The sequence below is a fragment of the Staurois parvus genome, unplaced genomic scaffold (assembly GCF_062004578.1).
Source record: "Staurois parvus isolate SC_StPar_1 unplaced genomic scaffold, SC_StPar_1.0 ptg000074l, whole genome shotgun sequence".
NCBI classification, from domain to species: Eukaryota; Metazoa; Chordata; class Amphibia; order Anura; family Ranidae; genus Staurois; species Staurois parvus.
The window spans coordinates 1,240,985-1,258,094 of record NW_028317870.1 but is presented as its reverse complement, the minus strand read 5'-3'; the positions used below and the strand labels follow the sequence as shown (position 1 = coordinate 1,258,094).

Below are 17,110 nucleotides of genomic sequence, written 5' to 3'. Positions count from 1 at the left end.
CGCCTCCTGACTTGACCAGAGGCGTCCGTTTTGACGCAACGCCAATGCTCCTGTTAGAACAGCACCATGTGCTGTAATGTGCAGAATTGCCAGAGGCGTTTGGGAAGCGGTAAAAACGCTTCCCAAACGCCTCTCTGCCGCCTGCACACAACGCTAGTGTGAACGTAGCCTTAGTAAGACTGAATCTTTCTGCCTTGTTTTGATAATGTGGACATGAATAAAGTGTAGAGAAGGTCAACAGAACTCATCAGAGGCAATGAGGACCTCAGCTGTCAGGAAAAGCTTAGCTGAAGTTAATTTATTCACTCTTGAGAAGAGACAGTTAAGGGCTAATTCACACCAGCAGCTGCATTGCAGCACAGCGGCTAGTGTGCAGTGCAATCTGACTGAGCTGATTTCAGTGTTGAAGCGATGAGCATGGTGGATCACACTCCTTTTTTTTCAAACAAACTTTGAAATGCCAAACAGAAATCTTATAAAGTTCAATTGGTCCCTGCACCTTTTTAGAAAACATGGCCACAGAGAAACCGCATAGTGCAGTGTGACTCCCAGTGCGGTAAAACCGTGTTGCCGTTTTTAGTGTGTGGGATGCCATTAGGATTAATGGTATTCCCACGCATCTTCTGAGCAGCAGCAAATTTTTCTTTGTGGGTGGTTTTGTCTACAGGAACAGGTGTGGTCCTGCAGCAGCAACCACCTGCACAAGTGTGAAGCTAGCTTTACATCCAACCACAGGTGGGTGATATCGTCATTAGAAGTGTGTAAACTTCCATCATCTAGTAATATATATGCCATGTGGGCCTTAACTTTTACGACTTTTTTTTTACTAATTTAACCTCCCTGGCGGTATTCCCGAGTGTAGCTCGGGGTAAAGTTTCTGTACCAAAAGCGGTAACCCCGAGCTACACTCTGGCTTACCATGTGGCGCTGCATAGGGAGTTCCTGCAGCACTTACCTTGTCCTTCGCTCCCACGATGTGTCCCCTGCAGCGTCCCTGGCCATCTCCTCCGGCTGATGCCGGCATCCGGCTTCTGTGTTCCGGTCCCTGTGACGTCGGGATGTACAGGCGCTGCCGCCGCCGCCGGCGGCGGGAAATTTGAAAATTTTAAAAAAATGTCATTTTTTTCAAAACGAATTTTACATAGTAAAACATTGCTGTTTCAAACCATTTCACATACATTTTGTCCCTAGTGCTTTGTCCTGTCCCCTGTCTGCATTTTGACTGTTCTTTCTGCCTGGAAACTTAGAAAAGTCCATGGCGTCCAAAAAGTGTCCCTTTAGCTCAAAAGCGGGTTTAGATCAGCTAGAGAACAGTGATAGTAAATCAGAACCACTTGCAGAATTGAGTGATAATGATTCGTGGAGAAATTCGTCATCAGACACTGAAAACAATTTTGCGACTTTGCTCAGTGATGTGTGAATTTGGCGCTATATTTCAAATTTCAGTGTTTTTGGTTTGATTATATTATTGAATTAAATGTATTATAATTATATTATTTTTTTTATGATTATTTATTAAATTATAATTTATGATTTTGTGTTTCAAATTTTATCATACCCGTATATCAATACCGAGTTATTCCTAAATATTACAGCCTACAATAAAAAAACTACATATTTCCATGCAAAATAATGGTACCGCTTTCAGCACCAAAAATCTGAAATAATCATACCGCCAGGGAGGTTAAACTAATTTCCAGCCCTTTTTGTGCTTGTTAACAGTCAGCAACTCAAAAAAATGTAGATGCTGACTTTTAATAAACACACATTCACCTGTGCCAGGGTCCAGCGAAGTGCTCACCCGCGCCATCCCTTCTCTCCCCAGCATCTCACTGGGCATGCGCGAGCCACACTGAGCATTTTGATTGGTCCGGCAGTCTTGTGGGACCTGTGAAAGTTCCCAGGAGACTGTGGGAGGAAGGTGGGGGGCGAACTTCTGGTTCACTTCGCCGTGGCAAAATGAGCAGGAAGTGGGAATTGGGTATCTGTCAAAACCAAGCATCCGCCCCCCCCCCCAAAGGTGCCAAATATGGCAATGGAGGGGGGAGGTGGAGGCAAACAAGCAAGTTGTACACTTTTGGTTTAAAAAAAAATACTTCAGGAAAATAGGTTTAACCTTCTTATATGGATAGATTTCTTTCACAAGACCTGGTTCTAGCCATCTCAATAGATACTTTTGAGAATAGACGGGGGGGAGAGCCTGACCATGGTGGCTGAGGAGGGCTCGATGTAGGAGCTCTCGGACGAGCTCCACTGTTTGACCTCCCCAGGAACCCCTGTGATGCGGGAAATTGGAGAGGTGGGACCTACCTCTGTGTGAGGGGTCCCGGAGGATCTCTGCTAGTCCTCAGAAGCGGCGGACCGAGAGTGAGAGACGGAGCCAGGCTTGTATGGTGCCCGGCAGAGTCAGTGAATCGGGTTGCCAGGAGACGGGGAGGCGCGGCATGACCACGTGGTCAGCCGAAGAGGAGTGCTGGGAAGCGAGAAAGCCGGCCGGCGTCCTGTGGAGAGAAGGAGGCACCGGTCTGCTCGTGGGTCCGTTCCCCTGAAAGCTGCCTGGCCTGTATTCAGGGACAAGGAGGAACTATCCAGTGATAACAGGAAAATACCCAGAGGAGTCCCCCAGGAGATATGACCTGCTGAGCCAACGAAAGGACTGCTATATGGGGCTGCAGCCGTCTCGCAAGAAGAGAAGCATGAGGAGGGGGAGTGAGACGAGTCGAGGCTTGATTTGTGGCAAATGATATTCGGTATTGTGTGAGAAGGCAGAGGTGGAAGGGGAATTCCCAGGGTATACGAAGGAGAGGAAAGGAGAAGAGGATTGTTGAAAGGAAAATTAAAGGACAATTAGCCTGATAAGGTTGAATCCTGTATAGAAATATATTTAATCCTCATCTATTCCGAGTATATAAAGGAGCATAAGACCTACAGAAGATATGAAAAATAAAAGCGCAAAAGGAAGTGGGCTTAAAGGGTCCCAAACTGGCACAATTAAAAAAGTGGAAGAAACAGAGGAGAAAGTTAAAAATCAGGCCCAGGACATCTCCAAATTAGAAAAGAAGATAGCTAACATGGGGAAAACTCAGACAAAATTGCTTTATAAAGTGGAGATACAAGAAAATAGAGACCGGAGGAGAAATATCAGGATATGAGGGGTCCCAGAGAATCCAAAGGGATAAATATTGCATCAGGCAGTATGTAAAATCCTAAACTCCATAATGGATAGATCTGATATGGAAGGAACTAAAATAGATGGAATGTTTAGAACAGGAAAACTCCAACAAAGTACTGAGAAGGAAAGGCCAAGAGATATAATTGTTAAATTTTATAACTTTAAGGACAAAGAAGAAATTTGGAGAAAAATAAAAGGAAGAACAATTATGGAGAAATGGACATTCAGATATTTGCAGATTTAACACCAGAGACTTTATGGAGGAGGAGATCTTTAAAACCCCTGCTAGAGCAGATGAGAAAGCAAAATGTGCACTATAGATGGGGGATCCCGGAATGCCTAATAGGATGGAAAAATGGAGTTACTGTGTATCTGAGATTCCCAGAGGACATGAGAAACTTCTTTGATAGGCTTGAACTGCAAAGAATGGAAATAGCTGGATGGGAAGAAGAAGATAGAGAACTTAGAACTATAAGAAAAGAGGACTGGCAGATTGTTAGAGGGGGAAGGTAGGGGAGAGGAGAGAAGGGGGGGAGAGGAGGTCCCTTTTTTTTTCCTCTCTCTCCCTCTCTCCCTTCAGCTGGCCTTAACTTCCTTGCGATATCCCCGCTAGCACACTGACTTGAGAAACCGATGGAAAATTATTGAGTTAAATAGATATCATGGGGGCCACTGGGGAGGGTGGACAGAGGGTGAGATGTCCATGGATGGAGTTACTCCCCAGGGATTCAAATCTAAGGTGGGATTTCCTTAAAAAAGGGGGGGGGGAGGGGAGGAGGAGAAGATTGGGTGGGGTAGAGGGATGGGAGGGGGTAGAAAAGTCACCACTCTACATGGAGGGAGGAGATATAAAAGTAAAAGGAAACAAAAGAGGGGAGGGAGGAAGAGAAAAAAGGGGAAAGAAAAAAAAAAGGAAAAATATAGAAGAAAGATGGAGGAAATTCAATTTATAACTTATAATGTAAATGGGTTAAATTGTCCTGGGAAAAGAATTAGATTATTCAAGGAGTTACAGCATAGATCATCAGCCGTGGTATTCTTGCAGGAGACACATTTAGAGATGGAATCAAAAGTTAGGCTGAAATCTAGGCATTACCCAACCTGGTACTATGCAGATTCCCCAATTAAGAGAGCAAAGGGAATAGCAATAGGGTTTGCGAAGAATATAAGGTTCGAGCTGGAGGGGAGAGAAACAGACCCTGAGGGAAGATTTTTGTTCTTAAGGAGTAAATTGCAAGAGATCGAGTGTACTGTAGCTAATGTAGCACTGCCCCTTGGGACAAGCTGGAATATATTATGGGTCCTGCGCTCAATAGATCCAACCCTAAGCAAACCCAATCCCTCTGGCACAACTGGTAATGAATAGCAAATACCCCGCCAAGAAATTTGCTGACACAGGGTTAAATGAAACAAGAACAATTTTATGGAGAATGAAATGCAGTGTAGAGGGGTGGGGTTCCCCTTTCAACTTCAAAACTTACTTTTCTTCTTTTATGCAATGCAGTAAATTTGGTCTGCCACTAGAGGGCTTCACAGCCAAGAATCTCCGGATGGCAGAGCCGCACTTTAAGCAGAATACAACTGATATCAAACAAATAAACTTACTTATGCTCTATCAATGAAATGTATTACCCACACCGGTGTATGATTCTGCTTCTGAGGGGCGTTAGCCAAAAATCACCTCAGAGTCAGAACAGAATGCAATAAAGAGGTACCTCTAATAAAGCTACTAAGCCAGATTCCCCCACTCTAGTCCTTGTAACGGTGGAGCTCTAGTTGGTGCACGTTTAGTCCTTACAATGAAGTAAATAGCAGCTGAAGGCTTCTTTGGAGTTTCAGCTGGTGTGGGTTACATCCGATTTCACTAGGTTTCTGGGCTGAGAGGGTCCAACCTCTGTGTCTAAACGCAACACAAAGCACCCCAAGACCAGGGGCAGTCGCAGGATGCAATCTCCCAGTATGTGTCAGTCCCCGGGGCAGACAGTCTCAATTACACTGGTGGTGAGGGACAAAGCAGGCAGGGGGATCTGTGGCTTGCACAGGGCCCCGGATGGGTGAGATCCCAGCAGTGGGGTGCGGATGTCCCAGTCTATATGCAAAGTGTAAATGGTGTGTCTTACTCTCTCCAGGGGGACAGCTCACCAGCAGGGTCCCTCTATCCGCACTGGGTGCGGTAGTGCCTCCTCCTCTGCTTGGACGGGCTCCACATGTCCCTGTCTTTTCTCCAGCCTCGTGTCTCTCTGTTCTCCCCTTCACTTCCTGCTTCCTCCCCTTCCCAGCATTCTTTGCTGTGTAGTGGATGAGTCATCAACTTGCCAGAATGCCCAGGATTTACAAATAGGGGAGAGAGAGGAAGGACTGACTGTTGAACATGTGATTCCTTCTGAATCCTCTTGTACAAGGAGCCTGCTACACTAATATTTACTGTCCAAATAAGAAACGAGATATTTTTGAAAGGTATTTTAACAAAGTTGATGGATTTTAAAAGAGGCTATTTGATAGTGGCTGGAGATTTTAATGTTTGTATGGACCCACAGATGGATTCATCTTCAAATGTGCAGAGAGAGGAGGGTAGGTCTCTGAGACAATTGAAGAAAACAATACAGGAGTGCCAATTGGTAGATACCTGGAGAATTAAGCACTTGAAAGATAGAGATTATACTTTCTTCTCAAATGCACATAAGATGTATTCAAGATTGGATTATATATTAATAGAACATCGACTTATTGAATCTGTGGTTAAAGTAAATATAGAGGTTGGGGTGATTTCGGATCATGCTCCTGTCATAATGAAAATAGGATGGGGTAGGCGGAAGACGGGAGGTTTGATGTGGAAGTTGAATGAAGCACTTCTCCTGGATCAAGAGATTGATAAGAAGATAGAGGAAGAGATTAAGAGATTTTTTGAGGAGAATGATACAGGAGAAGTGTCGATCGCTACAGTATGGGAGGCGCATAAGGCCTACATACGAGGTATACTTATTGCCATTGGGGTTAGAAAGAAAAAAGAAAGGAGAGAGAAAATGAATGGACTTTTAAAGGAATTATTTGAACTTGAACAGATACATAAAAATAGAATAACAAAAGAGACAAATCAGGAAATAAAAAAAAAGAAAGAAAAGTATTATGATCAGCAGACTGTGTTCTTCTATTGTTGTGACTTAGATGACGTTTAGAGCACATTTTATGCCCAATTCAAGCAAAACTCCACGTAATCCCAAGGGGTTCACATACTTTTTCTTGTAATTGGGAAAGATATTTGGGAGTGGAGATTTATGAGGATAAACAGAGGAAAATATTTAGATTAGTTCACGAGAACAAATCCATGAGAGAGGTGGAAATGAATTATAAGTGTTTGACCAAGTGGCATATCACACCGGAAGTGGAAAATAAAATGAGTGGTGAGAAATCACGGTGGTGTTGGAGAGGATGTGGAGAGAGTGGCACGTTGTATCATGTATGGTGGGGGTGCCCAAAAATCCAAGTATTCTGGAAGGAGATAGTGAATTTAATTAGGAGGATAACTGAAATTGATGTTGGTTTGGAACCAGCGACTTGTCTCTTTCATTGTTCGGAGTATTCTGTGAACAAATATAAGGAGACGGGTATTTGGTACTATCTAAATGCAGGAAAAGGCTTAATACCCAAGTTTTGGCGGAAAGTAGAAGTGCAGAGGGAGGAGGACTGGGTGGAGAGAGTCGGCCAGATTTGTAGGATAAAAAAATTATCTATTTGCAAGAAGATAGGATGGGACCATATTACCTGAGATGGAATAAGTGGGAGGAGTTCAAGTTAAAATTGAATAGAAGTGGATAGATTATATAGTAAGAATATCTCTCTTGTTTCTAATTAGAAGGGGTGAAAGTATTGTAGGGTAGGTGACGTGGGAAGGAGGGGGGAGGAGGGAATGGGAAAAGGAGAATAGAAATGAATAAAAGTTATTTGTTGGTTTTATGTGATTATAAGTGTAATATGTATTTATGTGAAAAATGTAATAAATATTTAAAAAAAAAAAATAGATGCTTTTGAGGATTAGGAAAGATTTTTTTTTTTTCATTAGAGCAGGTTGGACCATGTTTTTTGCTTTGTTTGCCTCAATCTGTGAGGCATTGACAGCTCACATAAAAATATCCTCATTTTCTCTGGTAGTATCTTGTAAGCTATGACTTTTTGAATTTTCCTTACTATGTTACTATTATTATTATTATACAGGATTTATATAGCGCCAACAGTTTGCTCAGCGCTTTACAATATAACGGGAGACAATACAGGTTCAATACAAGAGGGATAGGAGGATTCATTACTATGAATTCATTTGGGTTTGGAGGATGCAAGTTATTTTTGGTTAACTTGTGTGGGCATCTTTTTTCTTCATTTTATACAAAAAAACGTATTCCTGCGCCAAATAACACTCTAAAACTGCTGCTGTGCCAATCGTGAAAACACAAACAATATAAATATAAATAAACAGCGCAAATTTAGATTATTAATCACTCATATAGTAAGAAAATATAAATTAGGTGCATAAATTAATCGTGTATGTCCTTACTCTTAAACCAAAACACCCAAAAGTCCATGTGCTGAAAACATAATTAAATTGTTGAAATAAAAGTGCAAACTTCTTTTCTTCAAAAAATACTTTCACCTTCCACCCGTGCACAAACCAACATCGAATACACTCACCAGAACTTGGTGAGTAAAAGACCTTTAAGGAATTTTTAGGGATCCTAAACCCTCTTTGGTGCCACGCTAGGGAAAATCTTCACCCTCCGAATAGACTCCACCATTCAACCAAAAGAAAAAAACTCACATAGCATAATATTGTCACACAATAGTAACTTTTTCCAAATGGAGATTAAGGCCACTCACATGTTAAACATTTATAGACGATATAGTGATAATCTGGAAGGGTACAAAGGAAGAACTGGAGGATTACATTCATGAAATGGGGTGTAATCCTTATAATATATCCTTTACAAATTATATTAGTACAGAAGCGATTAATTTCTTGGACCTAACCATCTACAAACAAGGAGTTTTTCTTTATACTAAGACTCATTTCAAAGAAGTCGATAGAAACGCATACATCCCAACACATAGTTTCCACCATAGGAATTGGCTAAGATCCATCCCTAAAAGCCAATTGATAAGACTGAAACGTAACTGTGATGATAAAGAGATCTTTCAAAAGCAAGCAGATACTCTGTTAGAGAGATTTAGGGAGAAAGGTTATAAAGAGGAGATATTAACAGGTGCAGTAAACCAAGTAAGTAAAATCAGAAGAGAAGATTTGTTAAATAAAATAAAGAAAGAAAATAGAAAAGGGGAATTATCCTTTATAACGGGGTATTCGAATCAGCATAAGGCTTTTGAAAATATAATACGAAAACACTGGCAGATTTTAAAAAGGGATGAAGTTCTTCATGACCTATTACCTAAGAAACCCTCATTTGTTTATAGAAAACCACCTACACTTAGATTAAAATTAGCAAAAAATGTTCCAGACATTCCAAAGAAAAAGGCGACTTTTCTTGAGAGTGTGGGGTTTTTTAAATGTAAAAGATGTTTGGTATGTAAAACAATGAAAGGAGATAATATCAGAAGGTACGATGCGTTTTACTCTTGTTCAAATGGTTCCTCCTATAAGATAAAAAACTTTATATCATGTGACAGCTCGTTTGTCACCTATTTGTTAGAATGTCCATGTCATCTTCAATACGTAGGGAGAACATCTAGAAAACTGTCAGTGAGATTAGGGGAACATATTAGAAATATAAAAAAAGGTTATAAGCATCATAGTCTTTCCTACCATTTTAGAATGTATCATAATAGGGACCCATCTTGTTTGAAATTCTGTGGGATTGATCGAGTTTTAGCATCATGGAGGGGAGGAGATAGGGTTAAGTCCATCTCACAGAATGAAACAACATGGATCCTTAAATTGGGTTCTTTGTATCCCAGGGGGCTGAATTCAGATATAGATATTAACTGTTTCCTGTCAGATTGGTAAAAGTAGAGGATTTAGTGTTTAAAGACTGCTATATATTTTTTATTTTTATTTTTACTTTTATTTTCTATTTTTTATTTTATTTTATTTTCAATTTTTATTTTCATTTTATTTTTATTTTTTATTATTTATTATATTTTTTTCATTTACATATATTTTTATTTTATTTTATTTTATTGTCATTTGTAATTTGTTTTTAGATATATATACATGTCTTTTAATATGAATTATATTAAACTATAAAGATATTGTTTTTATTGAAATATATTTAATTGTTTATATTAATTGTCAGAAGGTATAGATTCATTATGTGGCTATGTGGATCGGCATTTTGTAAAGGTCTCTCATGTCATGTAGTGGGAGGAGCAGCCTCTGAAATTATCCTGGGAGGTGGTTTGACCAATTAAATGGGAGGGGTGGGTATCCCATTGATATTTAAGTGAGTGAGGACGGGAGATGGGCGTCTTGATAACGCCCTATGGGAGGGGCGAAACGCGTTGACGCATTTCCGGTCCACACTCCATGCGCCTGACGTCATTTCCGGTGAGTGGAACGCACGCTGAGCGGTGCGTTCCAGCGGCCATCTTGGTTCACTGTTTGGTCTAAGAGGAGTCCTGTCTTTGTTCTACTGTGGATGTGAGAGTCCTAGAAGGAAACGTTTGTATACTTGCTGGAACTGAAGCCTATTATATATAATAAACATGCCTTTAGCAAGTGTTTAACATGTGAGTGGCCTTAATCTTTTTTCTTCAGCCCAACTAACTATGAAGTTCATGATTCAATGTTCATTGAGTATTGGCGGGGGGATGTGACATAAGATCCCACTTTCCTGAACCAAGAAAAGTTGTGGCAGGGATCACAAGAATGGCTAAAATACAAATGCTTTTAGAAATAAAACAGTAAACATACATGTATCTTAACTGTGTATGTATTTGTTTCCTTTGAGTTTTACTTTAATTAGAATTAAATTGTCATAACTAATGCTATATGTCACAGGACTTCTTCTTTCTCATGTCCAGTACATCAAACATGCTTGTTATTGCTTAGTTTGCAGAACGTTATTCCCTTGAGTGACTCTGAGCTGGAGATGCCACCAGATCCTGAGTCTCAGCTTCAAGAGCAAGAAAAGCGTATAGAACTATCCTGTGCATTGGCAACTGAGGCTTCACGTCGTGGTCGTCTTCTTTCTGGTAATGCCTGTTTTAGTAATACACACATGTCCACTCTCATTACAAATCTTAGCGTGTTAGCTTTTATTCACCGATTTAGACAGAAAGTCTACTTTCTTGTAATGTGTGGTTCAGTAGTTGACACAATATCTGCTCTTATCACAATCTTATCACAATCGTTAGCAGTTTTATCCTTTATTCATTGATTTGGAGAGAGCCTTTAAAGTGTATTTCCACTTTTGCTGCGAAATTCAAGAAAACTCGACTATGAATGTTGTGTGTTTCCATTTCCATACAGCTGATCTAAAAATTAGTTTTGAAAAAATATTATCTTTCTACGTGTTTGTTTGTGTGTTTGAAGCAGGACTCAGGCAAGCTACCCAAATTTGAAGTGAGGGAAAACTCCATCTGATTCCACTGACAAAGAGGTAGACCGAGAGTTTTACCTCATTGACATACAATCAAAAAGGCCAGCTCGTTAACCCTTTGTTAGGACAGTGTTCAAATCTACTGGCAGATCTCATTATCAGCTGCAAACTAAACTACAGACAAAGTTAATTGTAGTAAACATAAACTGCCAGCCCCCTCTGCATAGCAGAAGAAAATGTAGTTTTGGAGTTCTCAGAAAAGATCATTAGCAGTAGCATCATTTACTTTTTTTAAATGACTGTTATAGAGATTTTATGAATACAAGAACAAGATGAATAGAAATCCAAGCAGCACATATAGGGGTTGATTTACTAAAGGCAAACGGTGTGTGCACTGCAAGTGCACTGTAAGTGTACTACAAGTGCAGTTGCACTAGATCTGAGGGGAAACTCTGAAATGAGGGAAAGCGCTGCTGATTTCCATCATCCAATCATGTGCAAGCAAAAATGCTGTTTTTTTTATTTTCCTTGCATGTTCCCCTCAAACCTAGAGAAACCACAGTTGCAGAGCACTGAATATTTGCCTTTAGTAAATCAACCCAATAGAGTTACAGTTAAAACACTCTGATATAACTATAAGTTACGTGAATTGAACATGAATTTAGACTAACTAGGACCTTATCTGTGAAGGGTAATAGCAAGCAAACTCAGATCTTTTCCACTGCACATCCCCATAGAGCTATTGAGTGAGAGGGGTGGACCAACACATAATAACCCCATACCACAGGCACAGAAGTGCTGTCTAAACAGTATTCAATAGTGTGAATGAAGTCATTAAGCAAAGATGCCTAGTAAATATCGCTGGTTAGCAATATAAAGGGAAGACTGCTTCAGATGGCATTAAAAGAAAAATATATAATTTAAACATTACAAAGAATATAACAGAATATGTAAAAAAGAAATAAAGGCTGTAAAAATTGAAAACAAATGACAGTGCAAAAGATAGCAGAACAAACCCCATAAAAATTCTTCAAATAAATTAATAGTAAAAAGGTCCGGTTCGGAGCATGTAGGCCCTTTAATAAATTTGCCTTCTCTTTGTCCCAAGTCACCCACTCTAGATTATTTAGTAAATACCTTCTTTAACTCTGTGTATACAAAGGAGCATAGGGGAGCTCTTGTCCACAATGGGCATGGTATTGACACTGCTCCAGATGATCCACATTAGCTCACAACTGATACTATGGGGCAAAAAAGTGTTTAGTCAGCCACTAATTGTGCAAGTTCTCCCACTTAAAAAGATGAGAGAGGCCTGTAATTGGCATCATAGGTAGACCTCAACTATGAGAGACAAAATGAGAAAAAAAATCCAGACAATCCCTTTGCGGAGAAACAGCCCCAAAGCATGATGTTGCCACCCCCATGCTTCACAGTAGGTATGGTGTTCTTTGGATGCAACTCAGCATTCTCTCTCCTCCAAACACCACGAGTTGTGTTTCTACCAAACAATTTTATTTTGGTTTCATCTGACCATATGACATTCTCCCAATCCTCGTCTGGATCATCCAAATGCTCTCTAGCAAACTTCAGACGGGCCCGGACATGTACTGTCTTAAGCAGGGGGACACGTCTGGCACTGCAGGATCTGTGTCCCTGGCCACGTAGTGTGTTTCTGATGGTAGCCTTTGTTACGTTGGTCCCAGCTCTCTGCAGGTCATTCACTAGGTCCTCTGTGTGGTCCTGGGATTTTTGCTCACTGTTCTTGTGATCATTTTGACCCCACGGGGTGAGATCTTGCGTGGAGCCCCAGATTGAGGGAGATTATCAGTGGTCTTGTATGTCTTCCTTTTTCTAATTATTGCTTCCACAGTTGATTTGTTCACACCAAGCTGCTTGCCTATTGCAGATTCAGTCTTCCCAGCCTGGTGCAGGTCAACAATTTTGTTTCTGGTGTTCTTCGACAGCTCTTTGGTCTTCACCATAGTGGAGTTTGGAGTGTGACTGTTTGAGGTTGTGGACAGGTGTCTTTTATACTGATAACAAGATCAAACAGGTGCCATTGATACAGGTAATGAGTGCAGGACAGAGGAGCCTCTTAAAGAAGAAGGTACAGGTCTGTGAGAGCCAGAAATCTTGCTTGTTTGACCAAATACTTATTTTCCACCATAATTTGCAAATTAATGTGATTGTCTGGATTTGTTTTCTCATTTTGTCTCTCATAGTTGAGTTCTACCTATGATGCCAATTACAGGCCTCTCTCATCTTTTTAAGTGGGAGAACTTGCACAATTGGTGGCTGACTAAATACTTTTTTGCCCCACTGTATGATCCAGAAATATTTAGACAGAATAAAGGTGGATAAAGCACCTAGACTGGATGGCATACACCCACGGGTCCTTAAAGAATTGAGCTCTGTTATTTCAATTTGTAGGGACTCTTTAATGACTGGCATAGTACCACTGGATTGGCATAAGACCAATGTGGTGCCAATATTTAAAAAGGGGTCAAAATCTTTACCAAGTAATTATAGACCTGTTAGTTTAACTTCTATAGTTGGGAAGATACTGGAGAGTTTAATAAAAGAGCACATAGATGAGAAATTGCTTGAAAATAATATTTTAAGCAACAGATAGCATGGATTCATGAAAGAAAGAAGTTGTCAAACAAATCTGATTTCTTTTTATGAGGAGGTGAGCAAAACCTTGGACAGAGGGGTGGCTGTGGACGTGGTATACTTGGATTTTTCAAAAACTTTGACACAGTTCCCCACACATGGCTAATGTGTAAGGTAAAGTCTACAGGCTTGGAAACATCTGTATGTAAATGGATAGAAACTGGCTCAAAGATCGTATTCAGAGAGTAGAGGTTAATGAGTCATACTCTGTATGGTCTAGGGTTGTCAGTAGTGTACCCCAAGGTTCAGTGTTGGGACCCTTACTTTTTTTATATTTATAAACAATATGGGGTCTGGGATTAAAAATACTGTTTCAGTCTTTGCAAATGACACCAAGCTGTGCAGTGGAATAATGTCCTTACAGGATGTCTCCAACTTACAAGCCGACCTCAATGCACTGTTAATTGGGCAACTATGTGGTAAATGAGGTTTAATGTTGATAAATGTAAGTTTATGCACTTGGGGGCTAAGAATATGCATGCATCATACATACTAGGGGGGGTACAACTGGGGGAATCAATGGTGGAGAAGGATCTGGGGGTTCTGGTAGATCACAAGCTTAATAATGGCATGCAATGCCAAGCTGCGTTTTCCAAAGCGAGCAAAATCCTCTCTTGTATTAAAAGAGGTATAGACTCCAGAGAGAGAGATATCATATTACCCCTGTACAAATCATTAGTAATACCTCATCTGGAATATGCAGTTCAGTTTTGGGCACCAATTCATAAAAAGAACATTGGGGTACTGGAGAAAGTACAGAGAAGGGCAATCAAACTGATAAGAGGCATGGAGGAGCTTGGCTATGAGGAAAGATTAGAGGAACTGAATTTATTCTCTCTTGAGAAAAGGAGATTAAGGACGAGATATATGATCAACATGTATAAATACATCAGTGGTTCATATAGTGAACTCGGTGTAGAGTTATTCACCCTGAGGTCATCACAGAGGACAAGGGGACACTCTTTACCTCTGGAGGAAAAGAGATTTAATCTCCACATACGGAAAGGTTTCTTCACAGTAAGAGCTGTGAGCATGTGGAATAGACTCCCTCAAGAGTTGGTTCTTGCCAGCTCAGTGGATTGCTTTAAAAAAGGCCTGGATTCTTTCCTAGATATGCACAATATAACTGGATACTAACATTTATAGGTAAAGTTGATCCAAGGAATACCTGATTGCCTCATTTGGACAGCAGCATTGTCAGTCCAGGGGGAGAGGAGTGTAGCTGGAGTTCAACTTTGATTTGTTAGTATATCTAAATCTGCTAATCCATCCAACACTTTCTAAGCATGTACAGCAAACAGTTTTTTTCCATTTGGGATAAAGATTTTACATACATAAAACTGATAATTGTAAGCCCCCCGTCAGTGTTGAATGGTTTGTATCAACCCTGTAATTGATGTATCTGCATGAAAGCTTGTTCTCTTGAAAAGCAACAGACTTACTGGCGAGATATCCGGGTAAAAATAAAAGAAAGCCTAAAAATTAGAACTAATGCAGCCATCATGTCTAAGAACTGGTAAACTGCAATATAATAATTGTTTACTTTTGGTTCTAATCTTGTTTTAAGTGTAGGTTGTGGAAGGTTAGTAATCAGTATTTTGTAAATATCAGATATCAGTCTCCTAAAAAGGGGTTTGTAAAGCAAAGTGCTTCAAACACAGTAAACAGAGAACTGCAATGTGTACATCTGGCCATACATTATAGAATTTTCTTGTTTAATTTTCTTTAGATTTTCCTTCAACTATGTAGTGCAAGGTCCGTGCCTGATTGCATACAAATTGAAAGTGTTTAAGTTTGACCTCATTGGTTTTAGTAAATCTAAAGGAAAATTGTACAAGAAAATTGTATAATGTATGGCCAGCCTTAGAGATTTGAGCATAATGTTGAATTTTCAGATCTATAAAATGCTTGTTTGGGTAGCTCAAACAGGTTTCAGAGATCCATAAAAGACTGTTTGGTCCCCTAATGGATGTTAGAATGAAACAAAACTAAAACAAGGTCTTATGTTTCCAAGAATGAGACTTTTTTAGGTTAGACTATCTGGAATTATTTGATTAAAAAGAAAGGTAGTCATAAGAGCTGCATTAGATTGTTGATTTTGCCAGATTGCACATTTATTGGTAAATTCAATGGGTTAGAGGAGTTTCAGGGGTGCCAGTGATGTATTGCTATTCCACAACACAGACTTTGGATTTCTAGCTCTATATCCATATATTTCTAACTCATTCCAGCGATTGTAAGCATAGAGCTAGGACCATGAAGCCAGTGTTTTTAAATGTGTGGCTAAGAAATATTTTGTAAGATTTGGAAATGCTATATCCTGGCCCAGGTAGCATATTAGACATTTTAGAGATTTTATGTCTTTTATTTATGCAGAATGGTAGAAATCCTTTTTATTTTCCTCTGTGTGACACGGGCAGAAAGAATTGACAGCCTCTCAAATAAGTATGATAATTTAGACAGTATTTTATTGATTTTATCCCAATATGCTATTTGCACACTAAATAATATAATTTTACCTGACAGAGCCTATCAAAGAGAGAGAAAGAGAGACTCATCCCCTATACACCATCTTCAGGAGCTCCTGCTGTGCCTGTGCCTCACCTGCTCCCCATCCTCAGTCACCGGCTGTCACACGTGTCACTTCTGCACGGGGAGCGGCGCTGCTTCCTGAAAAAATGCAGCCCAAGGCAAACGCCTTCTTTGTCTCGCGGTAAATACGTCCCTGCCCATAGATTAATGTTTCTTTTTTTTTCCCAGTTTAGCCAGTAGGCAAAACAAAAAAATAAGAGGAACAGATTCCCCTATCCACACAAGCGAGGAATCCTCCTCCACTGTCAGATCAGCGCTGCAGTCAATGATCGAGAAAAATTTCCCAACATTCCCATTCAATAGAAGTCAATCATTACATTGATTCTATCAAGTGGAGATAGCCATACATAAACTGAAATTTGACCAATCCATGCTGAAAGTGTTTTTTTTAAATGAATGCATTAATTTTTATTAATGCATTCTATGCATTAGGTTATTAACTCTCCACTACTTGCTCCCCTCCCCAAAACACTTACCTTCTCACGATCCAGCACTGTCCTGTCTGCAGCAGCGCTCTCCCCTTTTGGCTATAGGTTCCTGCTGGCTGCTGTAAGTCAAATCCTGTGAGGAGGAAGCAGGCGCGTGGCTGAGCCACACTGTGTGTATATGGACACACACAACCTAGCTTGAGCGCACGCCTGCATGGGTTCCCCCTCACCACACGGCTTCTTGATTACTTATCAGGACAATGAAAACATCCTAAAAATGACCACATTTTAGAAAGCAAACACGCTAATGTATATTCTAAGAGACATGTTGAGTCTTTTGAAAATATTTTTTTTCACAAGTTTTTGGAAAATGCAGAAATAAAATTAAAATGCATTTTTTTACACAATCTTGTCAATAAGATATTTTTAACACAAAGTTTAGGCATACACAGGATTACACCTCAAAACATATTCTACTACTTCTCCTTAGTATGGAGACACCACATGTGTGGGACTTTTTCACAGCCTAGCCCAAAAATCCAAAGAGCACCTTCAAATTTCCAAGGAACATAAATTATGAGTCTAGAAATGTGATACGTAGTTAGGAAATTAAAGCACTGGAGCACTAGGACAAAAAAAAAACACCAGCAAAATGACCACTTTTTGGAAAGCAAACACAAAGTTGTCAATAAATAAGTTTT

General features: G+C 40.0%; 1 protein-coding gene across 19 annotated transcripts in view; it reads left to right on the top strand.

The window, feature by feature from the left end:
- Positions 1-17,110, top strand: part of PLEKHA6 (pleckstrin homology domain containing A6) — a 605,411-nt gene that overhangs the window by 527,383 nt on the left and 60,918 nt on the right. For 16 of the 19 annotated variants that reach the window (XR_016311607.1, XR_016311598.1, XR_016311596.1 and 13 more), the window contains 2 exons: positions 10,227-10,369; positions 15,916-16,102. Coding sequence is in view for 3 of the 19 variants with exons in the window: in XM_089669394.1 (XP_089525520.1) it covers positions 10,227-10,369 (143 nt within the window). In the remaining 16 variants the exon portion in view is untranslated. The remainder of the gene's footprint in view (positions 1-10,226; positions 10,370-15,915; positions 16,103-17,110) is intronic. The other 3 variants (XM_089669394.1, XM_089669392.1, XM_089669393.1) reach the window with 1 other exon arrangement.